General features: G+C 45.1%; 2 protein-coding genes across 2 annotated transcripts in view; one reads left to right on the top strand and one right to left on the bottom strand.

Annotated features, from left to right (window-relative positions):
• The window catches only part of LOC103295175 (60S ribosomal protein L27-like), a 170,742-nt gene that overhangs the window by 90,180 nt on the left and 55,308 nt on the right, over positions 1–25,254 (top strand). The gene's annotated exons all lie outside the window — the stretch shown is intronic.
• On the bottom strand, positions 2,271–2,553 carry LOC129152154 (ferritin light chain-like). Its single transcript, XM_054729793.1, has one exon. The coding sequence runs from the start codon at positions 2,519–2,521 to the stop codon at positions 2,273–2,275; it is 249 nt and encodes an 82-aa protein (XP_054585768.1). The 5' UTR covers positions 2,522–2,553; the 3' UTR covers positions 2,271–2,272.

Below are 25,254 nucleotides of genomic sequence, written 5' to 3'. Positions count from 1 at the left end.
TTCACCTGAGAAGCAAACGCTGTTATCCACACCACCTTCCAGGCCGGGGAAGTGTGGCCCGGAGCGGGAAGTCGCGCCGCGTGTCCCACGGTAACCTGGACGGGCGGACTGTCCACCCACGCGTGTGGGGGTGGGGCACTCGCCGAGGAGAGGGAGTGCCCCTCCTCCCCACGCCAGGGGGCCTCGCAGGGGTCGGAGCAGCCCGGCGCCTCCCGCTGGCCCGGACCTTGCGCAAGGGGAGGAGGGGACAGGATGTCCTGAGGTGCTGGACTGAGCACAGCGCTCCCCTCCGGTGGCCTCTCTTCCTCGCGGCTCAGCTCGGCTCCCTCCACCCCAGGATGGACACGGCTCCCACCCTCGGGCCGTCTCCCCAAGGGCTGCCCCTCCAGTATCTCCTCTCTGGACAGAGAGCAGACCCTCAGTAGAGTGTGGGTGACTGATGGACGGTAGGAATCCCTGGTGCCCCAAAGGCTCCAACAGGTCAGGTCAGCGTTCATACCTGGACTCAACAAAGCGAGGGCTTTCGTCTGGGCTGGAGGCGGATGTTGCAGGCTCTGAGCCCCTGGCTGGTCCCCCTTCGCATCTGAATGCTAACAGAGTGCTTTGTCACCCTCTGTCACTGACGCCCAGCTCCCCGCGCAGGCCTGTTTTTTCCATCTCGTAAGGAGGACTGTGCGGCCCGCACAGGGGAAGTGCCCTGCGCCCAGTGCTGTGCTGTTTCCATTATGACCATAGAGCTGACTCAACCCCGCCCCCCCAGGGATTTCTCTTCCCCTTTCCTCCTCCCGGAAGGCAGGCTAGTCTACTCAACGCCCCTGAGCCCCGGGCCCCCAGGGAGGGCTCTGCTCCTAAACCCCTCAGATGCTCACTAGGCCTTACTTCCTCCGGGTGGGCCAGCCTGCCCCATTGTGAGTTCCCCCTACCCGAAAAGGAAGGTTCTTGGGGCTGGAAGCTGTGCCCAACACTCCCTCAGATGATTCCGTTCCAGAGAGCCTGCGGGCTTCTTTACTGAACCCACTGTGTGTGCCAGGCCCCGCGCTGGGTGTGGGAGCACAGCACCGATGGACCCTGATGGATGTGAGCTCCCCAGCAGTGATGGTGGAAGTCCTGGTGGATGCTGCTTGGTCCAGCTGGCAAGGGGGTGGAGGCAAAGTCAGAGAAAGCGTCCCAAAGGACATCTGAGCCCTGACTTGTCCTTAGACAGGATTGGACCAGGCACCCAGAGTAGGGCAGACTTAATTCAGTGTGTGGGTTACCTCATCCCCACCAGCCCATGGCTAAGACGCAGTGATGGCGAACCTATGACACGCGTGTCAGCACTGACACGTGCAGCCATTTCTGATGACACGCGGCCGCTGAGGTGGCCGCATGCCGAGGATGAAACATTTGCTGCTCCTGAGGATGAAACATTTGCGAAATAATGTTTTTTCCTCAAACTGACACACTACCCGAGTTATGCTCAGTTTTTTGGTAAAGTTTGACACACCAAGCTCAAAAGGTTGCCCATCACTGGCTAAGAGGCTTGTAAAGTCTAGAATTCAAGGAAGTAACAAAAACACACTGTCTTGGCCTCTCCTTGGTGGGACGAAGGTGCTCTTCTTTAAGGTGTATTCAGAGAAGCTTCTGACAGCCCGATGTCATGTTGCCCAGCTTAGCCATTTTAAGTTTTCGAAGCCATGGAGCCCTATGGCAATCCCACACTCCCTGTTCCCAGGTGTCCTGAGTATTCCTTCAGTGCCGCCCAGGATCCTCTGGATGCTTAGGCTCCCCTGAGCCTCTTGCCTGGATCCCAAGCTTGACTCCTTTGGTTTACTCCCTCATTTTGATGAAGCACATCCTTTAACAACTGTCTAACAACTTGCAAGTCTGAAAAAGTTTGTATCCTACTTTTGCTTTTTTTTTTTTTTTTTGCTGCAAAAAGCTTTATTGTTTCATTTGGTCCGATGCAGGGGAGTGTCACCGACACTCTACTGAGGATCTGCTCTCTGTCCAGGGTGGTTAAAAGAATGGCTAGTAGTTTCGGGAAGAGGCTCAGGTAAAAGCCAGAGACACCAGGAGGATGCGGGGGCCTCTGAAAGGCCTCTGGGCTCCAAAGGCTCCTAGTCGTGCTTGAGGGTGAGCCTTTCGAAGAGATACTCGCCCAGCCCAGCCTGGGGGTGGGCCAGCCTGCGGAGGTGAGTCAGGTGGTCGCCCATCTTCTTGATGAGTTTCACCTCCTGTTTTTGTCCACTCATCCTGGGAAGGTTTTTGTCCACTCATCCTGGGAAGGTTTCTACACATCCTGGAAGAGAATGTGGCCGCCTCGCTTGTTTTGCAACTTTAAGAAATGCTCCGTGCCCTCGTGCTTCTTCTCCGCCAACTCGCGGAAGAAGTGGCCCACACCCTCCAGAGCCACATCGTCGCGGTCGAAATAGTAGCCCAGAGAGAGGTAGGTGTAGGAGGCCCGCAGGTGCAGGGTGGCCAGGCGATTGACGGCAGCCTCCACCTCGGTGGAATAATTCTGACGAATTTGGGAGCTCATGGTTGTTCAGCAATGAGGAGTTAAGGCAGAAAAAAAAAACAAAACAAAACAAACACACAAAAAACAGTGTGTTGGCTGGTCCCGGAGGTGGTTCCGAAGGCGGTGACTGGATGAGACGCAGGAGAGTGGCCGGAGGCTGGAAGAAGGGGCGTCCCTGGGTCTGTTCCGTCCAAACACTGTGGAAGCAGGAGACAGATCCAGGACCTGCGAGTGCGCTGCCCTGCTTTTGCTTTTGATCAATATTTTGGCTCGGAATGCTGACTGCTCCGTTGATTGTCTTTTGCCTGTGGCTGCTGCTGAAATCCAGTGTCGTCTTATTCCCAGACCTTTGGATTGGCTTGTCTTGGCCTTTTTCTCTCTCCACAAACTTTCTGGTTCTTCTGACTCTGGTGTCTGAAATTGTGGGGGAGGGGCTCCATTCCTGGGCGGGCCCTCCCTGGAGGCCATGCAACATCTCACTCCCCAGTGACACCCTTCTCTGGACAACCTTTTCCAATTGCTTGAATGAACTTAAGCGCGCCCTCTCCTGGCAGGAGGCCTTTCCTCAGCTAACTCAGCATGTGAGGGATGGAAGGTACTAATGGAGAGGATCAAGCTTGGAAAAGGAGAAAAATGTTCATGCTACATTTTTTTTTTTCACTCACAATGAAAATAGCTTTTATTGAGTCCTATATCTGTCCTTCACAAAATGTAATTTTGAAAATTTAATACTTTTACATGACTCAAAATTAAAAAAATGGTATAATAGTGTATTTAGCAACAACTTTCCCTCACAACCCCACCCCCTGGCTACCCAGTTTCCCTCCCTGGAGACATCCAATATTATTACCTTCTTGTGGATCCTTCCAGAAATGTCAGGGGTATTCTGTGAAAATTCAAACAAAAAAATTACACTATATATTAGAAATAACAAGTGCTGGTGAGGATGTGGAGAAATGGAAACCATTGTCCACTGTTGGTGGGAATGTAAATTGGTGAAGCCACTGTGAAAAACAGGATGGAGGGTCCTCAAAATATTAAGAGGATTAGAGAGATGGGAAAAAGTGGTTGGATTTGGGAGGGCTGGAGAAGGGACTTGACTGAAGCCACATAGTGACTACTCAAATTTATATGAATTAAAATGACACAAAATTAACATTCCACTTTCTCAGTGGCATCAGCCACTTTATGAGTGCTTAATAGACACACATGGCTACCTTATTGAACAGGCAGATCAGAGAATATTTCCACTGTCTCAGAGCATGCTGTTGGACAGCACTCCCTCAGAAACCAGGTCTCCTGAAGTTCCTTGCCTGATGCACAGGCAGATTCCCTACTCAGTTTGGAGTCTCTGAGTGTTTGGGGGCTGATGTCAGCAACTCTAGGTTATGCTCGACCTGGCAGTGCTCCCCAACCTTTAGAAAAGAGTGGCGTCCAGAGCAGTGCAATGATCCCTGCCCCTTACTACAATACAAGGTAGTGAGTGAGAGGTAGGAAGCCACCATCACTAATGTGTCCTTGTGAATTTGATCACAGGGCCACCGGGGCTGCGTGGAGATTCAGAGGGGCCATGTATGAAGCCTTCTTCACCTATGACTTCATGAAGCAAGCAGGGATTTGCCCAGCTTCTGAAAATATTGGCACACAGCATGCACATTTCACGACTGGAATCGCCAATTTCGGAATCAGATGTCAGAAGAAGAATAAAGTTACTTTTGGTGAGTACATACCATCTGTAACAAAACAAAATGGGGATTGTAGCAACTACAGCTCAATCTTCCATCTCAGAAGTTTATTAACTTGAATTCCACGAGAATCAGTAGCAGGATCTGAGAGTGTAATAAAGTGGGTGCATTCAGTATGCTGCATGTTTCACACTTATTTGATCACTGGATATTTTTCCGTTTTTTAATCTATGAAATATCTTGTAAAATTAGTTTTCTAAGAAACACAGTTTGGGAAATACCATGCTGGTCCAGACTCGTCATTTTACAGGTTATGAGAAAAGAGTTCCAAAGAGGGTAGCATGACTTTCTCAGGGTCTTGTAGGAGGGTGGTTAGGCTGGGATTCAAACTTGTCGGAGACCAGGGCTTGGGTCCCTGCATCGTTCACTTATTGGAGAGTTGGAAGTATCGTGCGCGTCAGCCTTTCACAAGAGACCTGGGTGAATGCTGTCCCTTCCAGGCAAACTATCCTATATAATGAAAGCCTAATATGCTAAGTGTTTGGCCGTTTGACCAGTTGGTATGATGTGCACTGACCAACAGGGGGCAGACGTTCTGACTGGTAGGTTAGCTTGCTGCTTGGGTCTGGCTGATCGGGACTGGGCAAGATGGGTCGGACACGCCCTGGAGTCCTCCCGTGGTTCCTCCTTGGCCCCGATTGTGCACCAGTGGGGTCCCTCAGCTTGGCCTGCACCCACTCGCAATCTGGGACCCCTTGGGGGATGTTGGAGAGCCGGTTTCAGCCCAATCCCTGCAGGCCAGGCCAAGGGACCCCATCAGTGCACGAATCCGTGCACTGGGCCTCTAGTCTTTATATATAAAAGGCTAATATGTAAACTGTCCCCTCAGGAGTTCGACCGGGAGACTGGAAGCTCGATCGCTCGCTATGACATGCGCTGACCACCATGGGGCGGCGCGGAACAAAGGAAGTCCCTGGCCGGCAGCCAGAAGGCCCCGATTGGCTCTGATCGCCAGTCAGGCCTAGGGACCCTACCATGCACGAATTTCGTGCACCGGGCCTCTAATTGTAAGATAATAATAAAAGGCTGGGGGATGGAATGGCGAGCAGCTACACAGTAATTTATTACGTAACAACAGAAAACTAATAGAAATAGCACAGAGGCCAATATGGCAGGTATGGGGAGACTTTGAGAAGATAAAATCTGAGAGCTAGCCCGAAGCCAGAAAATGCAAGGCTTTCTGGGCTTTGGTCGTGCCATTGAATTTCCAGTGAATGGGATGGGACACTGCTGGAAGGTTTGAGCAGAGGAAACATGGCCTTGACCTGCTCCTGAGAGCTCAGTACTGTCTGATGAACTGATAGCCAGAGAAAGCAACTTCACTGATAGGACCCCCAATGACTTCCAGTGGTACTAACAAATCCTTTCTTTTTTTTTTTTTAAATTGATGGTTGTTGTTGTTCTAATTCTTTAGTAGTTTCATTTTTTGTTGTTGAATTTATTGGGGTGACATTGGTTAATAAAATTATATAGCTTTCAAGTGTACAATTCCATAATACATCATCTGTATATTGTGTATTCCCCATCCCAAGTGAAGTCTCCGTCCATCACCATTTATCACCCCTTTATCCTCTTCTACCTCCCCCACTTCCTCTCTGGCAATCACTACTGTTGTCTGTGTCTAAGAGGTTTGTGCGTGGTTTTTTTTTTTGTTGTTGTTGTTCAATCCCTTCACCAAGCCCATCGACTCCCCTCTCTCTTATGACAGCTATCAGTCTGCTCTCTGTATCTATGAATCTGTTTCTATTTTGTTTGTTTATTTTGTTCATTAGATTCCACATATAAGTGAAATCATGTGGTATTTGTCTTTCTCTGATTGACTTATTTCACTTAGTATAATACTCTCCAGGTCCATCAATGCTATCGCAAAAGGTGAGATTTCCTGCCTTTCTTCGGCCAAGTAGTATTCCATTGTGTAAATGTACTACAGCTTTTTTATCCACTCATCTACTGATGGGCACTTAGGCTGCTTCCAAATCTTGGCTATTGTAAATAAAGCTGCAATGAAAAGAGGGGTGCATATATTCTTTTGAATTAGTGTTTCAGGTTTCCTCAGATAAATTCCCAGAAGTGGAAAATCCTGGGTCATAATACAATTCCGTTTTTAATTTTGTGAGGAAGCTCCATACTGTTTTCCACAGTGGCTGCACCAAACTGCATTCCCACCAACAGTGCACGAGGGTTCCCTTTTCTATACATCCTCACCAACACTTACTGTTTGTTGATTTATTGATGATAGTCATTCTGACAGGTGTGAGGTAGTGTCTCATTGTGGTTTTAAATTGCATCTCTCTGATGATCAGTGACTGTTGAGCATCTTTTCATATGTCTATTGGCCATCTGTTTGTCCTCTTTGGAGAAATGTCTATACAAGTCCTTCGCTCATTTTTTAGTTGGATTGTTTGTTCTTTTGGTGTTAAGTTGTATAAGTTCTTTATAAATTTTGGATATTAACCCCTTACCAGATATATCATTGGCAAATATATTCTCCCATTCAGTGGGTTGTCTTTTCATTTTGCTTATAGTTTTTGCTGTGCAAAAACTTTTTAGTTTGATGTAGTTCCATTTGTTTTGTTTTCTTTTGTTTCCCTTGCCCAAGGAGACATATCAGAAAAAATATTGCTACAAGAAATGTCTGAGATTTTATGCCTATGTTTTTTTCTAGGAGTTTTATAGTTTTGAGTCTAACATTTAAGTCTTTAATCCATTTAGAGTTTATTATTGAATATGATGTAAGAAGGTGGTCTCATTTCATTTTTTTGCATATATCTATCCAATTTTCCCAAAACCATTTATTGTTAGACTGTCTTTACCCCATTGTATGTTCTTGCCTCCTTTTTCAAATATTAATTGAGCATAAGGCGTGGGTTTATTTCTGGGCTCTCTATTCTGTTGCATTGCTCTATATGTCTGTTTTTATGCCAGTTCCATGCTGTTTTGATTACTGTGGACTTGTAGTATAGTTTTGCAACAGTGGGGAATTGTAATACACCATTCTTTTGGTAAATGCTGACTCTGACTAATATTTAGCTTGTAGATAAACAACATGCGTGAATTAGAATCCTAGGAACTAACTTCAGAAGATGCAGACTCTGATCTTCAGTCATCCCATTTCCAGGAGACTTACTTACTTTCAATCATAGAACCAGGATGACATAGAATGAGGATGTTGAAGACCAGGATGACACACACCAGACCATTGCTTGACCAGTTTCCAGATCCTTATCGGAATAGAGTGTGCTGGTCTGCATGTAGAGAACTTTTCAATTCCCTCCCCTTGACCTCTTGTTCTGCTTTCCCTTCCCCTCCTTACAAAAACCTCTGCTCACACTGAGGTAGGGGGTTTCAGTTATAGTTTGATATCAAGTAGTGTGATTCCTCCCAATTTGTTATTCTTTCTCAAGATTGCTGAGGCTATATGGGGTCTTCTGTGGTTCCATATACCTTTTTAGAATATTGGTTCTAGTTCTGTGAAATACACCATTTTATCTTGATAGGAATTGTGTTGAATCCATTGATTTCTTGGGTACTATGGACATATCCATGATGTTCATTCTTCCTATCCATGAACACAGTATATGCTCCCACTTATTCTTCAGTTCTTCAATTTCTTCTTCAGTGTCTTGTAATTTTCAGAGTACAGGTATTTTACTTCCTTGGTTAAATTTATTCCTAGGTATTTTTATTTCTTTTTTATGCAATAGTAAATGGGATTGTTTTCTTAGTTTCCCTTTCCAATAGTTCATTATTGGTGTATGAAAATGCAACTGCTTTCTGAATATTTATTTTGTATCCTGCTACTTTACGGAATTCATTTATCCTGGCAAATCCTTCATCATACAATATTCAGAAGAAGCCAGCAAAACACATGGCGAACATCTGGAGCGGCTGAAAGACAATGCATATCAAATGCAGTATTATAGATATGCCAGCAACTGAGAAGAGCAAATCCACGAAGAGAGATCACATGCTGCCCTCTCTGTTCTGCTCCCACAACAACAGGAAGGAGGCTTCCGGCAGATGTGCTTCTCTAACAAACGTATCGGCGCTGCACAGACTCAGCCTCAGGAATCTCCAAGCCTGCCCCATGCTAACCTGGCGAATGATTAAGATATGATTAACCTTGATGATTTTCCATGACCAGGAATTGATTACTAATAGCGACTCAGGGGCAGCTTTTATTGGCGGTTGAGTGCTTTGCCAGAAACTGCCTTCCAGAGGGAGCTGGAAGATTGGAAAAATGGCAAAGGAACCCCACCATAGGAAAAATAAACTGTCGACCCACAAGATAATAACAGCAAGAGAGAGAGGCAGAGCCTTCCGCACACACACACCAAATCAGAAATACTTCCGGTATATTGAAACCCTCCTCCAGAATTTAGCGCCTCTTTGTAATAAGAATCTTTCCTTGCAGTCCTCAGCACTCTGTTGCCTTGGCAAAAACCCTATCTCTTGACATTTAAGAGATTTCTGTCCCATTTTCAAAGAACAGCCCTGGTGAAGATGCCTTTAAAAATGTGTTTTGTATCTGCAATGCCTTTACTGCTAACCCCTCCCCTCGCCCCACCCCCCCCCCAGTCAGAATCTGTTCATATCCTCTACCTGACTTCTCCATAATGGGTGTCCCCCATTCCCACTTTCACTGGTGAACCACGTGCAGGCCATGCCGTGGGGCCCTGGTTGCAGGAGGGTGCGCCAGCAGGAGTCCACGGAGATGCGCATGTCGTTTGGTGCTTGTGGAGGATGCCTTGGAGTGTCCACGGCTGTGCTGGCAGCTCTCCGCTTGTCTTTGGCTTGCTCCCTGAGAATGCTGAGCTCTCGAAGCAGGTTGAACTTCCTGAATTTGGTATTGGTGACTTTCTTGACTGGTTTCTGATGAATTTTATCCCAACTGTCAGTTTTGGGGTACTCCTATCTTCCATTTCCATTCTTGTCCATATTTGCTTTCTCCTGGCTTCCCACTCTCTCTCTTCAAGATCCATGGTCAAGCACAATTTACAATAGCTAAGATCTGGAAACAGCCTAGGTGCCCATCAGCTGATGACTGGATCAGAAAACTATGGTACATTTACACAATGGAATACTATGCTGCCATAAAAAGAAGGAATTCTTACCATTTGCAGCAACCTGGATGGAATTGGAGAACATTATGCTGAGTGAAATAAGCCAGTCAATGAAAGAAAAATACCACATGATCTCACTCATTTATGGATAATAAAGAACATTATAAACTGTTGAACAAAAAGATAGATACAGAGACAGTAAAGCATCAAACAGACTGTCAAATTACAGCAGGAAGGTTAGGGAGAGGTGGGGAAGATAAGAGATCTACCGAAGGACTTGTATGCATGCATATAAGCATAACCAATGGACGCAAAACTTGGGGGGGGGGTGAGGGCATATATGGGAGTGGGGTGGGGGAGGGCAAAGGTAAGATATGTACACATATAATACCTTAATTAAAAAAAAAAAAAAGATCCATGGTCACAGCCTCTCTGGTGTCGCTAAGTGGTCAGAGCATCAACCTACGCACCAAAGAGTCATAGGTTTGATTCCTGGTCAAGGGCAGTACCTGGGTTTCGGTTCGCTCCCTGCCCCTGTCAGGGAGCATGAGGGAAGCAACCAATTGATACCTCTCTCTCTCTCTCTCTCTCTCTCTCTCTCTCTCTCTCTCTCTCCCCCCTCCCTCCTTCCTTTTTTTTTCCGCCCTCCCCACCTCCTTTCCACTTCCACTCTCTCTGGAAAAGCAATGGAAAAAACATCCACTGCTGAGGATTAACAAAATAACAAGCAAAAAAAGATCCATAGTCAGAGCCTAATGCTGTTGGAATAAACTCTAACTAAAACTTCTGTAAACTAGGAATACTCGTGATTTGATCACAAAGCGTGATAGTGATGGTTTGGAAGATAACACATTTAAAGCACGTGCGTGTGGTTGGCACATGGTAAGTACTGAACAAACTGTTAGTATTTTTAGTAGGAAAGCTGGTGGATGGGTGGGAAGGGGCAAGGATGAAATTCAGAGAGTATGGTGGTAGGAGAGGAGACTTAAGATGTGGAAACAGAATAGGAGAGTCCTGCTTACATGCAAAAGACACTGTGCAGTGGACCCTCCTTCATGAGCATCAGCTCAGCCCTGTGGTCACAGAAATACAGATTGTGGCACTTGGGAGTGTGATTAAAGCCCCTTAAAGGAGAGCATGCTGACTCTGAAAATCCCAGTGATGGACAGCTCACTTGAGTCCTGCTATGGCCTTCTCTGTTATCGTGGTGACAGTATCTTCATTCAGTAACTGTATGGAGTGTGTACTCTGTGCAAGGCACTGGATATACTGCAGAAAGCAAAGCCACGTCCCTGCCTCATGCATCTTTACCGTCTGCAGGGAAGATAGATAATAACTATGTAGATAAATCACTACCGTGGAAAATGTGGTATGGGTAACAGGAAAGCATCTCTTTCAGATAGGGAGATCAAAGAAGACTTCCCTGAATGGAGATTTGAGGCAAATGAGGATAAACAAAGCAAGCAACGAATGGAAGTGAGGCAGAAGGAGGACCAAAGGTGGGGGAAATGATCGCAGTCCTTTACCACATTTTGAGCTGCTGTATGCCAGCCCCTTTCTAGGTCATCTCCTCTGATCCTAGGACTCTGTGAGGAAGGAGCCACTTTTCCAGGCATTAACTGAGGTTCAGAGAGCTCAACTAAATCTCCTAAGGCTACTGGAGGGGTGAAAGAATTGAGAAAAAAAAGAAAAGAAAAAGAGAAAGAACTCATGGGCACGGAAAACAGTGTGATGATTGCAGTAATTGGGGGGCGGGGAGGAAGAGGGTATAGAGGTGTAAATAGTGATGGGGGGAATAATAAGATAAAGAGCCAACAGTGACGGCTGCTGAGGTGGCCAAGGGGACGCGGGCTTCAGCCGTGGGCTCAGGCTCCACCACGATTTGAGGACATCCTCCATGTACTTCCTCCAGCCCTGGTCGGAGAAGACGCTCACTCCCAGCGAGCCCCCTGGCTAGCCGGGATCCAGGTCCCACACAGGCCGAGAATCTCCACGACCAAGCAAGGGTGATGTTTAAATGAAGGCGTATTCAGCAGAGGGTCTGCAAACATTAAGTATCCTCTCACTTTGAGCAAATAGATGTGCAGCCCATTTCTGAGAAAAGAAATGGAAAACTTAAAGGACCCCACAAAATGAATGTTAGGAACTGACTACAGTTCATTAATTTGATCAATTACCCATGAAATGAAAAAGCCATTACATAGTATTATCCGGGGTCTTGAGGCCTAGGTAAGGGATTTTTTTGAGGGGCTCCCACAACACTTGCATATAGTTTAAATAAGCATCTATAATCATTTAATTAGGTAAGAGAAAGCCATAAATCGCCCCTGTGCCTTCATAGGACTCACAATTTAAGACACTCCTTGTTGCTAAGAAGTAGACTAGCCAGGATCCATGGAAAAGTTTTGAACCAATTAAAGAGGTTGTGCACTGCTATTTAGAAACAAAAATAATGGTGCTCATTTTTCATGATGACATTAGCAAAGACAACAAAGACCTCTCACCTGGAGCCTCTGAAGGTGACAAACAGTGAACTAGGTGGACTCAGTAGCAGGTGCCTGAGACTTCGCTCCAGCCAACACTGCTTATTATATACTAAACTAGAGGCCCAGTGCATGAAATTCATAGACAGGTAGGGTCCCTAGCCTGGCCAGCGATCAGGGCCAATCGGGTCCTTCCTTCTGGCTGCAGGCTGGGGCCTTCCTTCATTCTGCATCGTCCCCTGATGGTCAGCGCACATCATAGTGAGCGACCGAACTCCTGGTCTCTCGGTCGAACTCCCGAGGGGACACTTTGCATATTAGCCTTTTATATATAGAGATTTTGTAGGTCAGAAGTGTGGGCAGGCTCCACCATGTTTTCTGCTTAGGCCAACATCAGCTGTCTGCAGCACTGGACTCTTGTCTGGGGGCTCTGGGGAAAAGTCTATTCCCAAATTCATTCAGGTTGTTGGTAGAACTCAGTTCCTTATGGCTGTAGGACTGAGACCCTTGTTTCCTCATTGGCTGTCAGCTGAGGGCTACTCTCAGCTCCTGGAGGCCACCCACATTCCTTGCCACACGGTCTCCCCCATCTCTAAGCCCGAAAGGGTGACCTGAATCTGAGTTCCCCTTCTGCAACCAGCCAGAGAAAACGTTTTGCTTTTAAAGGACTCATGCAATTAGGTTAGCCCCACCTGGACAATCTTCCTCTCTAAAGGTCAACTGATCAGTAATATTAATCACAGCAGCAAAATTCCTTTAACATGCATACTCCTGGGAGCAGTTTGGGAGAGGAGGGAGTTCATGGGGCTCTCTTGGAATTCTGCCTCCCACACTATTCCTTAAACATGCTCTCATCAGTCTATCTCAGGACCTTTGCAATTGCGGTTCCCTCTGTTGGGGACTCCTCCCCAGAGTCATGTGGTTTGCACAATGGACATATTACGTACTTACATGTTTATATGTTTATTACCTCTCTTTCCTCACTGGAATTGAGGCTCCCTGAAAATGGGGGCATTGCCTGCTTTATTCATGACTGCATCCTCAGCGCCTAAAATAGCTCCTGGCACACAGCAGATGCTCTACATCAGCGATTTTCAACTGGTGTGTTGCAAGAATTTTTAAAACATGCAATGCCCCACCATTTAGTCAGGGGCGCCAATCTCTTTTCCCTTAGATTGTCAAATAAAAAAATGACAACACCCAACACAACAATAGCCGTCTGGTGTGAACGAATCAAAATTATACCTTTTTTTTTGTTAGATCAGTAAAAAGGTTATTTTTTGGTGGGCCACAGAATTTTAGTAATTACTTATGTATGCCATGAGATGAAAAAGATTGAAAATCACCGCTCTCCATCTGTAAATGCATGCAATAAATGAATCTCTAGTTTTCGCCACCCTCTTCTTCTCTTCTTTCTCTCCCACTAAGATGTCTCTGATTTTTAGAATTTCCATAAAATGATCATTATAAGTGGGTTTTCCCTCTCTGAATTCAAGCACGATGATGAAAGGCGTGAGGACCTCTGCTTTTCCACCTGATCTAAAGAAGCACGGAGTTTAAAGAGGCTCTTTTATCTTTATTTGTCAGTCTTTCTTACCTTTGACCCATTTGTTTCTTCTCTGTCTGGCATGTACCTCATGCATTCCCATCTTTATGCCTCAGTTCAGGGTTGGAAAGGCCTTGAAAATGTTTGGTTGTAATTTCCAATTCGATGAGTGAGTTTTCTAAAATGGAATATTTGCTCTGGCTGGTGTGGCTCAGTTGGCTGGGGCATTATCCTGTGCACCGAAAGGTTTTGGGTTCAATTCCCAGTCAGGGCACAGACCTACATTGTGGGTTCCATCCCTGGTCTGGGTGTGTTTGGGAGGCAACCTGTCGATGTCTCTCTCTCTCTTTCTAAAAATAAAACTTAAACTGCCAAGAATATTCCCCATTTTTTAAGGTCCAGCTCAGGATTCGTGGGCTCTGTGATATTCTTTGATTGGTATAGTTAATTCATAGGGAGATCTTTCTCTTTTGAATTAATTTACTATCTGAACCAGAGGCCCTGGGGGCACAAAGGCTAGATTAGGTGCACTGGTCTATTTTCTAGTTTGTACAGTCATTTTTAAGCGTTAGTCTTCTTTTTAAAACGTGTTTTTTTTTAAATTGATTTTTAGAGAGAGAGTAAAGGAGGAGGGGAAAGAGAGAGAGAGAGAGAGAGAGAGAGAGAGAGAGAGAGAGAGAGAGAGAGAGAGAGAGAGGTGAGAGAGAAACATTGACAGGTGGCCTCCTGGTTGACACTCCAACCAGGGACCGAACCCACAACCTGGGCAGCAACCTGATGGGGAATTGAACCGGTGATCTCTCAGTGCATGGGTCAATGCTCAACCAAGGGAGCCACACTGGCCAGGGTTAAATGCTAGTCTTTTTTTTTTTTTTAAATTATCTTTATTGTTGAAAGTATTACAGATGTCCCCTTTTTTTCTCCATTGACCCCCTCCACACTGTACCCACCTCCCCAGGCCTTCACCCACTATTGTCTGTGTCCATGGGTTATGCATATCTATCTATACTAGTGTGTGTGTGTGTGTGTGTATGTGTGTGTGTGTGTGTGTGTGTATCCTATCTAATGAAAGAGTAATATGCAAATTGACCATCACTCCAACACACAAGATGGCTGCCCCATGTGGACACAAGATGGCCACCACAAGATGGCCTGCAGGGGAGGGCAGTTGGGAGGGACTAGGTCTGCAAGGGAGGGCAGTTGTGGGTGATCAGGCCAGCAGGGGAGGGCAGTTGGGAGGGACCAGGCCTGCAAGGGAGGACAGTTGGGGGCGATCAAGCCTGCAGGGGAGGGCAGTTAGGGGTGACCAGGCCGGCAGAGGAGGGAAGTTGGGGGCAACCGGGCCTGTAGGGAAGGACAGTTGGGGGGGACCCAGGCCTGCAGGGCAGAGCAGTTTGGGGGGGACCAGGCCTGCAGGGGAGGGCAGTTGGGGGGGACCAGGCCTGCAGGGGAGGGCAGTTAAGGGCAATCAGGCTGGCAGGGGAGCAGTTAAGCATCAATCAGGCTGGCAGGGGAGTGGTTAGGGGGTGATCAGGCTGGCAGGCAGAAGCGGTTAGGGGCAACCAGGAAGGCAGGCAGGCGAGCAGTTGGGAGCCAGCAGTCCTGGATTGTGAGAGGGATGTCCGACTGCCCGTTTAGGTCCGATCCTACTGGGATCGGGCCTAAAAGGGCAGTGGGACATCCCTTGAGGAGTCCCAGATTGGAGAGGGTACAGGCTGGGCTGAGGGAACACCCCCCATGCACGAATTTCTTGCACTGGGCCTTTAGTGTATATATGGCTAATATGCAAAGTGTCCCCTCAGGAGTTGGACCGGGAGACCGGGAGTTCGATTGCTCGCTATGATGTGTGCTGACCACCAGGGGGCAGCGCGGAACAAAGGAAGGTCCCAGCTGGCAGCTGGAAGGCCCTGATCAGCCCTGATCCCTGGCCAGGCCTAGGGACCCTACCATGCACGAATTTTGTGCACCAGGCCTCTAATATGCACATAAGTTGCCCGGTTAATTTCTCCCCCCACTCTCCTACCCCTGCCTTTTCTTGGAGATTCATCAGTCATTTCCATACTTCTGTGTCTCTGGATCTATTTTATTCATCAGTTTATTTTGTTCATTAGATTCCACATATGAGTGAGATCATGTGATACTTGTCTTTCTCTGACTGGTTTATTTTGCTTAGCATAACACTCTCCAGGCCCCTCCAGGTTGTCTCAAAGGGTAAGAGACCCTTCTTTGTTACAGCTGCATAGTATTCCATGGTGTAAATGTGCAACAGCTTCTTTATCCACTCATCCATTGCTGGGCACTTGGGCTGCTTCCAGATTTTAGCTATTAACCCTTTGCACTCACTTGCTTTTTTCTCGATTCCTTTATTCTAATGCTAACCGTGTGGAGTCACACTCGACATCCGAGTGCAAAAGGTTAAAGGAGATTGCAGTAAAAAACCTGGAATTCTCATTTCTCTTAAAAATAGAAACTCTGGATGAACAACATAGACTGATGAACAAGAACAGAACCAGAAACAAGGAGGCATTGATCGGACTATCGGGCCTCAGAGGGAGGATAGGGGAGGGTGCGGGGAGGGGGGAGAGATCAACCAAAGGACTTGTGTGCATGCATATGAGCCTAACCAATGGTTAAGTTCAACAGGGGGTTGGGGCATCCGTGGGGAGGGGTGTGGGATGGGAATGGGAGGATGAGCACAAATATGTGACACCTTAATCAATAAAGAAATTAAAAAAAAATAAAAAAATAAATAAACACAAACAGGAAATGAAGGGAAAAAAAATAGAAACTCTGGAAACACCTGTTCTCATTTCCATGTTATGGTGGAAGTCACATCCTAAGGCCTATATGATACCGTAATTAATCTCTACCTTGAACAAGCTCTGACATTATTTTTGTGCGTCTAGAATAACATACTTAAAATGTCAGAATGATCTCTTCTCCAGACCTCCAAAGTTAACAGGGTGGGACAACTCCCACATTCCTCATTATTATCCTTTACCTGCATACCCCTGTAAACTATGTATGTTAGGTGTTAACTGTCCTGCACCCACCAATATGAAAGAAACATTTATTTATCCATTTTACTTTTCATCCAGTCCTAGTGATTTCTCAGCTTTGCTTTCTCCCACCTCCTTAATCTGCCACTAATGGATTTCATATAACTTTAAAAAATATATATATTTCTATTGATTTCAGAGAGGAAGGGAGGGGGAGAGAGAGAAACACCAATGATGAGAGAGAACCATTGATCAGTTGCCTCCTGCACGCCCCCTACTGGGGACCGAGTGAGTAACCGGGGCATGTACCCTGACCTGGAATTGAACTGTGACCTCCTGGTTCATAGGTTGATGCTCAACCACTGGGCCACACCGGTCGGGCTCATATAACTTGCTTTACCTCTTCTTCTTTGATGCTAATGCATGCAATAAACTGCAAACCTGATATCCCCTAGAGCGTCATCTCAGTCCCTTGAGATTTTGCTTCTAGGACTAGCCCCTCAATCCCTGGCTCATAATAAACTCTTTAAACCTTTCTTTAGGTCTGAAATATCTTTCCTGTATATTTATTGTGGTGCCTACGAAGCGACCTCTCAGAAGCCCATCCAGGATGACCCTGCTAGGGACCCGAGGACCCGCGTGCCCCAGTGACTCTCGCTTTGCAGCAGATGTACTTGGGTGAGTTCTCCTTTGGAATTTCAGACCTCTGTGTTTTGTTGAAGGTCTCCACTTTATCTGAGCTGTTCTTAGAAAATCCTGGAGGTGGCACTAAAGGATAAGGAAAAGGAGAAAAGGGAGGTGTTTTTTTTTTGTTTCTTTTTAATGTGGTCTTTGAATGTGATTGTGCTTTAACCTTTGCTTAATGCACAAAACACCATTGATTCCCAGGTTCTGCTGACATCTGTCAGTAAGGTGGTTTTTCTTACCATGGCTCTACCAGTGATAAAGGAAGATGTACAAGTGCTAACTAGTCGGAACAACTGTAATTTTTGAACTTTAATGAGGTACCAGACAAGAAAGTCTGTTGATTTCTAACTTGTGATCTGATGTGGTCCTTGCAGCCATGCTACAGAGTGCATTGCTTTTATTGAACAAGGCTCTCAGTATTGTCTGACCACGTGCCTAGCGAAAAGCCACTGATTCGATTCTGGGCTGCAGAAAGACATGGCTACATAGTCATTTTATAGCCCTCAGTTTCTAAACTATGGGGAGAGATTAGGAATAAAACAATGATTTGTTTATTTAATTAACAATAGAAAAATAAAAATTTTAATATGTGTGTACAGAGAATTCACATAAGCATGAACCCCAATGATTTATTTTAAAAGAGAAATCTAATTAGGTGAAGCCAATTCTATGGAGCTTGAATATGAACAATAAATATATACTAGTAAGTACGTTAGAGGTTTCTTACACAGTTTTCTAGGGAAAAACCCTGGGTCACTTTTCTGAGTAGTGGCCCATTGTGGAAGAACAATAATGTCTACTGTAATTTCTTTTTTTTCCTTCAAAATATTTTTATTGATTTCAGAGAGGAAGGGAGAGGGAGAGAGAGATAGAAACATAAATGATGAGAGAGAATCATTGATTGGCTGTCTCCTGCACGCCCCCTACTGGGGATTGAGCCAGCAACTCAGGCATATGCCCTTGATCAGAATCAAACCTGTGACCCTTCAGTCCGAAGGCCCATGCTCTATCCACTGAGCCAAGCCGGCTAGGGCTACTGTAATTTCTTTAATGTCCTCAGCTATGCTGGGCATCAAAAGATGCCTTTTTATTGGCCATATATAATAAAATATAGTGGATACTTCTAGATGACTAAACTTTTAAACAACTGTAACTTTTGGAAGAACGAAGCCAGGATGGTACAAAGGCTGCTAATTGTAATGGTATAATTAAGCAGACATTACTAATCGATTGCTGCACATTTCCCATCATCTCCAGACGTGACCTCAAAATTGTTCTCAACAGTGTGCTTCAGGCAGAACTACTACTTACCTGGAGTTGTCATATGAGATGAATGAAGCCTTTTGCTGTCTCTAATGTAGATTATAAGAAAAAGTTAACTTTCCTGTGTCTCCTTGCTGACTTTTTTTTTTTTTTTAACCTTATGGAAAGGTTTACAGATAAACAGCCTGGGCTTTGTATTTCCAGCTAAATCACTAAATGGCTCATTGATTGTTATGTCACTTTGAAAAGTGGGCCATTTTAGAAGTCAAACTGCAGAATTTGACAGGATTGCTGAGGCAAGGCTTCATTTGATTTTTTGAGCTTTTTATGCCACGCCAGACATTAATGGGAGTCAACTCCTGGAACAGATGGAAAATTGTGTATTTCAGGAGAGAAAGCAAATGGGTTGTATGTACTAAGTGCGGATCCATTCCTTTAGGGTGAGAAAGTTTTCTCTGATGGCAAGTCAGTACCACATGACCGGAATATTCATGTCTACATACTTGAGTTCTTTCTTCCCTGTATCTTGAAGTTGCCAGCAAAGGCAGGCAAATGACTACTCCGAACAAAATAATGTGATAGGCAGGAAAACTTAGGTTACAGTTTGCAAACTTGAGAAGTGAAGTAGTTTCATTAAAAATGCATTAGGTATAGAATGAAAAACACACACACTACAGTCCTCATCTTTGGTTGGCACATAATGATCAGACTCTTCAGGATTACTTGCATTTGTTTTACGACTGACACAACACAAATGGCATCAGAACTTTTTGAACCAAGGAAGCAATTTCAAAATTTAATATCGCAGGACAAGGAAAACGCATAGGCCTTGTCTGTTAGTGTACAATGGCCCTAAACCTACACAGCCGTAATTTCATGGCTGACCTGAGTTGTAATTTACTCCCGGTGCTTCTCTTACTGAAATTTTAATTCTTGGGACTGTACATTTGCCCAAAAGTGATGTTGCTTCTTTAACAGCCTCGCTCAGTAAGGAAAAGTAGGACAAGGTGATGGGCATAACTTCACTTATTTTGTGGTGCAACAGGAGGGAAAAGTTTCTAGAGTGCTGAATCCTGGCTGTGCACCCTCAAACAAGTCATCAAACTTCTCTGACCTTCAGTTTCTTCATCTGTAACTGGAGTAATCACACACGTCTTAGACTTGTTAGGAGGAGAGATGAGTCGGTGCATATGGAGTGCCTAGCACAAGGACTCATTGAAAGGACTCAACATGTTTTATGTTTTTATTTTATTTTATTGATTTTTTACAGAGAGGAAGAGAGAGGGATAGAAAGTTAGAAACATCGATGAGAGAGAAACATCGATCAGCTGCCTCTTGCACACCCCCTACTGGGGATGTGCCCGCAACCAAGGTACATGCCCTTGACCGGAATCAAACCTGGGACCCTTGAGTCCGCAGGCCTACGCTCTATTCACTGAGCCAAACCGGTTTCGGCAGACTCAACATGTTTTATGTTTTTATTTTATTTTATTGCTTTAAATGGCAGTGTTCTTCCTGCCATTGTATAGTGTTTAGAAAAAGATGATCTGGGGATTGTGGAGTGGAAAAGCTTCCAAAATAATTTTCCCGTGTTTGGATTTTAAGCTTCTACCAAGGACATCAGCAAGAAGTGTTGCTGAGAGAGGAGGCGGGGGATGGCAGTTCATACATTGTAAAGCAAACCTGAACCACAAGACAGATGTAGTTCCTTTGGTCTTTTTTGCAAAATTGTATTATTTCTTGGGAAAATGGTTTTACCTTATTAAAATGCATTTAAGCCATCACCATGAAAATGCCAAGAGCAGTGTGCTGGAGGGTGAGAGACCCATGGAGGTGAGCCAGCCATTCCAGCCAGGAGCACCTGGCCTCCACTCGGCGCCCAGGTATTAATAAATTCCAGTCAAGAACAGCAAAGCCACTGAAATGACCACCCGGGAGAGTAATAACTGTAGCCTGCCACTGAGGTTCTGTGGTTTGTTATGCAGTATTATTAAAACAATAGATAATGGTTACACTTCCGTAATAGCTCACATCCTCTTGTGTTACGATTATGGCTTCTCTGTCAGGCTCTCCAGAAGTATTGGAAGCTTCTTGAGAGTAGGATGCTATCTGATGTACCTAGTATCCCCAGGGCCCCGCACAGTACCTGATGGACAATAAACATTTGTCACCTGAAGTTCTGTCTTTAATAATTCCTCCGCTCCTTGGATTATTTGTCCCTACATTCAGAGTTTCACTATTGAATGCCCACTATATGTCAGACACTGTGCTGGGTGCTAGAATTACAAATGTGAGCAAGTGACATTGGAAGAGTCCTGTAATTAGGAATGCAGAGCGTGTCAGCATACGTGCTTTCTAATGTGAATAAATGAATGGGCAGATAAAATAATCACATTGGATTTCTGCTGGGAGAAGTAATGGGAGGAAAGATCTATTAGGGAGTTAGTATAAGTGGAATGGAAGGGGTTGGGCTGGAAGTAGTGAGAGAAACTTTTGAAATATAGTTCTGGAGGGCTCAGCTGGTAGGCCAAGAGATTTGGGTTAGGGTTGAAAGCTGGACTATTTACACAGGCCAGGCAGGTAATGTAAATAAGTAAAAAAGACCAAATGTGGAGAGAGATAGACTGGTGGGGACCATAGCAGTCTGGGGAGTACATGCCTCGCTAAAGACCTTGTCCAGAGCTAGCTCAGTGCTTCCTAGACTTTTGTGTGCATGGAGGTCACTGGGCACCTGTCTCTGGGGCTGAGTTTTGGGAGGGGATTGTTATTTCTAACAATCTCCCAGGTGATGCCATGCTCTTGGTGTCCGCATCCACTGTCTGAGAAATAAGAATCTAGTCGATTGTTGCCATGTGACACTGTGGGTCCAGGTTTGCCAGTTCATTGGACCTTTTTTTTTTTTTTTTAAAGTTTTTTTTTTTTTTAATATTTTATTGATTTTTTACAGAGAGGAAGGGAGAGGGATAGAGAGTCAGAAACATCGATGAGAGAGAAACATCGATCAGCCGCCTCCCGCACACCCCCCACTGGGGATGTGCCCGCAACCAAGGTACATGCCCTTGACCGGAATCGAACCTGGGACCCTTGAGTCCGCAGGCCGACGCTCTATCCACTGAGCCAAACCGGTCAGGGTTCATTGGACCTTTTCAATAAACCCATATATCTCTGTTTTATCTAAAATGCCCTGATTTTTCATAATAGTAACTTATGTTTGTAAAATGGGAAATCTCTCTTTGACTACTTCTGGAATTATGAACATGAACTATTCTGATTCTAAATGCCAAGACGTCACCCCTCCCTTCCCTTCCCTCCCTCCCTCCACCTCTCCCTCCCTCCCTCCCTCCCCCCCTCCCTTCTTTCTCTTCTTTAACAGCTCTTTTAAAATGTACAAGCCATGCTTTGTGGGCTGTATAAAAATAGGCTGTGGCTGAGTGGTTGAGTGGTTAAGTGTCGACCTATGAACCAGGAGGTCACAGTTCCATTCCTGGTCAGGGCACATGCCTGGGTTTCAGGCTCGGTCCCCAGTTGGGGGTCTGCAGGAGGCAGCTAATCAATGATTCTCTCTCATCATTGATGTTTCTATCTCTCTCTCTCACTCCCCCTTCCTCTCTGAAATCAATAAAAATATATTAAAACAAACAAACCAACAAAACAACAGGCTGTGGTCTGGGTTTGACCCACGGGCAGTTGTTTGTCCTGCCAGCTCCCGAACGGGGCTATCTTACAACTCTGTAGGGGTGGGAGTTAACTTGTGAAAATGGAATAGCATTGCACAGGATTCTTGTCTGAGAGGAATGTAAATAATTCCTCGCCACAAGGATGCAAATAAATTTTCCCCTGGAGAGATGCCACTGATTTCTATGTAGTAGAAAAAGAACCCCCAAATATCTATTTATTGTCTTGTAGGACATTAACCAGTTTCACATCTATGAACAAATTGATTTTGGCATTCCTTTGACTAACTGTATCTCTGTTCCTCATATTCTCCTTTGACTCAGTCATAATATCTTTTTTTTTTTTTTTTTTTTTAATTTCTTTATTGATTAAGGTGTCACATATTTGTCCTCATCCCCCCATTCCCATCCCACCCCTCTCCCCACGCATGCCCCAATCCCCTGTTGAACTTAACCGTTGGACAGGCTTATATGCATGCATACAGGTCCTTTGGTTGAACTCTCCCCCTCCCCTCAGTCATAATATCTTACTGGCTCTCTCAATAATTAAAGACTGGAATGAAATCTTTGACATGTTTGTTTTATAGTTGCATGGATATCAGATTTTTAACTAACTATAATTAATTCTGTAGCAACCATGTTATCCTTTTTTAATAAATTAGAAAACTGGCTGTACAAGTGGTTAGGGGAGTTTCCACGTTAAACCAGTACACGGCCCAGCTGGGCCTCTGGGACTTCGACATGTCTTTGGAGTCTCCGTGAAGAAGAGAAAAAAGCAGTTCTGCCATTTTGCCCTCAGTCTGACTTCCTGGAGAATTTAATTTTCCTTATTCCAGGATAGGAAAACATTTCTAAAAGAAATGTAGTAAGTTAAGCAGTTTATATTACTCATTTCCGTATTCTGTGAGCTCCTTTTAAAAAACACACGTATCCAGCCCCTTTATAAGCAAGTAAAAACTCTTTCTCACACCACAGCATTGTCAATGATGCTTTTTAAGACTAGTCTGGTTGTCTCTTTCTTGTACCTCTCTGGCCATCGACCAGCCTGCAATTTAAATTTCCTGGAGAATCGCAATGCTCCGAGAGGCAGGCACACTGAGAATCGGAGGTGGATAGCTCTGCCCAGAAGTCAATATAACAAACCAAGAGATTTAATATGTCTCTGTTGTTCCATTGCTCAGATGTGTGTTGACTTGAGGTTATCAGTTATTTGCTCATCTTTTATCTTTTTTTAAAAATTTCTTTATTGATTAAAGTATCACATATTTGTCCTCATCCCCCCATTCCCATCCCACACCCCTCCCCACATATGCCCCTGTTGTCCTTAACCGCTGGTTAGGTTCATATGCTTGCACATAAGTCCTTTGGTTGATCTCTCCCCTTTACTCCCACCCTCCCCTACCCTCCCTCTGAGGCCCGACAGTCTGATCCATGCCTCCTTGTTTCTGGGTCTGTTCTTGTTCATCAGTCTATGTTGTTCATTATTTCCCCTAGATGAGTGAGATCATGTGCTATTAGAAATACACTTATAGGAACCGAAAATGAGACAAGCAATAATGGTTATGGTGACAGGCAAATGAATCAGTCTGTAGTGAGTTTCTTTCTGGGCCAACAGTTCTTTTGAGACCCAATTTCAATGTCCAACAGTTCCTTATGTGTACATGTCAGCACTGACATTACAGTTCTGGATGGTGGACAAATGGTGGTAATGCAGGTCCGACTCCCTCTGGTTTGGTCCTGGGCAACCTGCAGTGATGCTCATCTTTTATCTTCATTTATTCTAATCTTAGATGTAGAGTGAGAGTATTATCTATGACCTTTTAGGGCAAAACGAGGAATTGGCCAGTAATATTAGACACCAGGAAACCAAAGTCTCTAGGATCATATTCACAGGTAAGGCTGTATGTACGTATATTTAGGGGCCCATCCATGTTGGGCAGTGCGAATGTCAGCTTTGGGATGTTTTAAGGTCAAACTTTGGGCCCCTTTGGAAACTGTGGTGGGTTTATTGGTCTAGGCCAGCGATTTTCAACAGGTGCGCTGCAAGAATTTTTAAAACGTGCAATACCTGACTAGTCAGGGGCACTGACTTCTTTTTCTTTAGATTGTCAAGTAAAAAAATGACAATAGCCAGCATAATATAGCATCTGGTGTGAATGAATCAAAATTATATCTATTTTTTTTGTCAGATCGGAAAAACAAATATTTTTGTGTGTGCTGCAGAATTTTAGTAATTAGCTTATGTGTGCCATGAAATGAAAAAAGTTCAAAAGACTAGTAGCTGGACTAGGCCACCTTCTGCAGCATCTCCCTGGGACGAAGAGAGTCACTGGGCATTATGGGGTCTCCTCTCTGGCTACAACCACACAGCGCCACCTGGTGGCCACGTGCCTTTATTTTCCACTCCTCTCTCTACCTCTGAAGTTGAAGGAAACAAAACACCTCAGTGTGTGAGCTCTGCCTTCCTGAGGTACTAGTATATGGAAGGAGGCAGATGGCACAGTGGGAGTAGAGGAGTTAACTGCCTAAGGAGAGAATGCTGGCTATCCAAGTAGGGGCACATAAGTAAATTTTCTTTCCTTCTTCCCTCCCATGGACGGATTAAAGCATGGTTTATTCCTAGGGCTTGAAGATGGCCTGAATTGCCGAGTGACAAGCAACCTGACACATCTTTTTATGGGTCATGTGAGCAGTGCGTCACCTGGCATTGCTTTCATCCTTCCCTGTTTCACATCCTTTTGCCTTATTCTCACTGTCCTGGGACTGCACCTGCGAATGACCATCCGCACTTAATCCTTGCCCCAGGCTCTGTTCCCTGGAGACTCAGGTGACCACAAGAATTCCTTCTCACACCGACCTGATGTCCTTTCTCAGGACTGGGGGCTTTAATGGCCAGTTTGATTTTAAGCAACAACAACAAAAAAGAAAACCAGAAAACTACAAACATAATGCTCTTTGTATCGATTAGGATTCAATTCAGTTCCTAGCAATAATAACAACAACAATAACAACAAAACACAAAAATAAAAGGGCCTAAACAAGATAGAAATGTATTGCTCTTTTCATATAAAAGGCTGGAGTTGTGAGGGCAAGCTGTCACCGTGGTTTTCCTCCACAAAGTTGTTAGAGATGCGCCCTATTTCCAGCTCACAGTACCCCTCTTTTAGGGCCTAGCCTTCATCCCCCAAGGCCACATTTGCTTCCTAGGTAGGAACGTGAAGCGGAGAAAAAGGGAATGGCCGTAGTTCTGCACCAGCTGTGTTTGGAGGAAATTCGTGAATGCTGCCACAGGTC

This window comes from Eptesicus fuscus, chromosome 18 (genome assembly GCF_027574615.1).
Source record: "Eptesicus fuscus isolate TK198812 chromosome 18, DD_ASM_mEF_20220401, whole genome shotgun sequence".
NCBI classification, from domain to species: domain Eukaryota; kingdom Metazoa; phylum Chordata; class Mammalia; order Chiroptera; family Vespertilionidae; genus Eptesicus; species Eptesicus fuscus.
This window is presented reverse-complemented; position numbering and strand designations above follow the sequence as displayed.

What these genes read in the sequence shown, in the direction of transcription:
- LOC129152154 (XM_054729793.1), bottom strand. Translation starts at nt 2,521, where the DNA reads ATGAGCTCCCAAATTCGTCAGAATTATTCCACCGAGGTGGAGGCTGCC.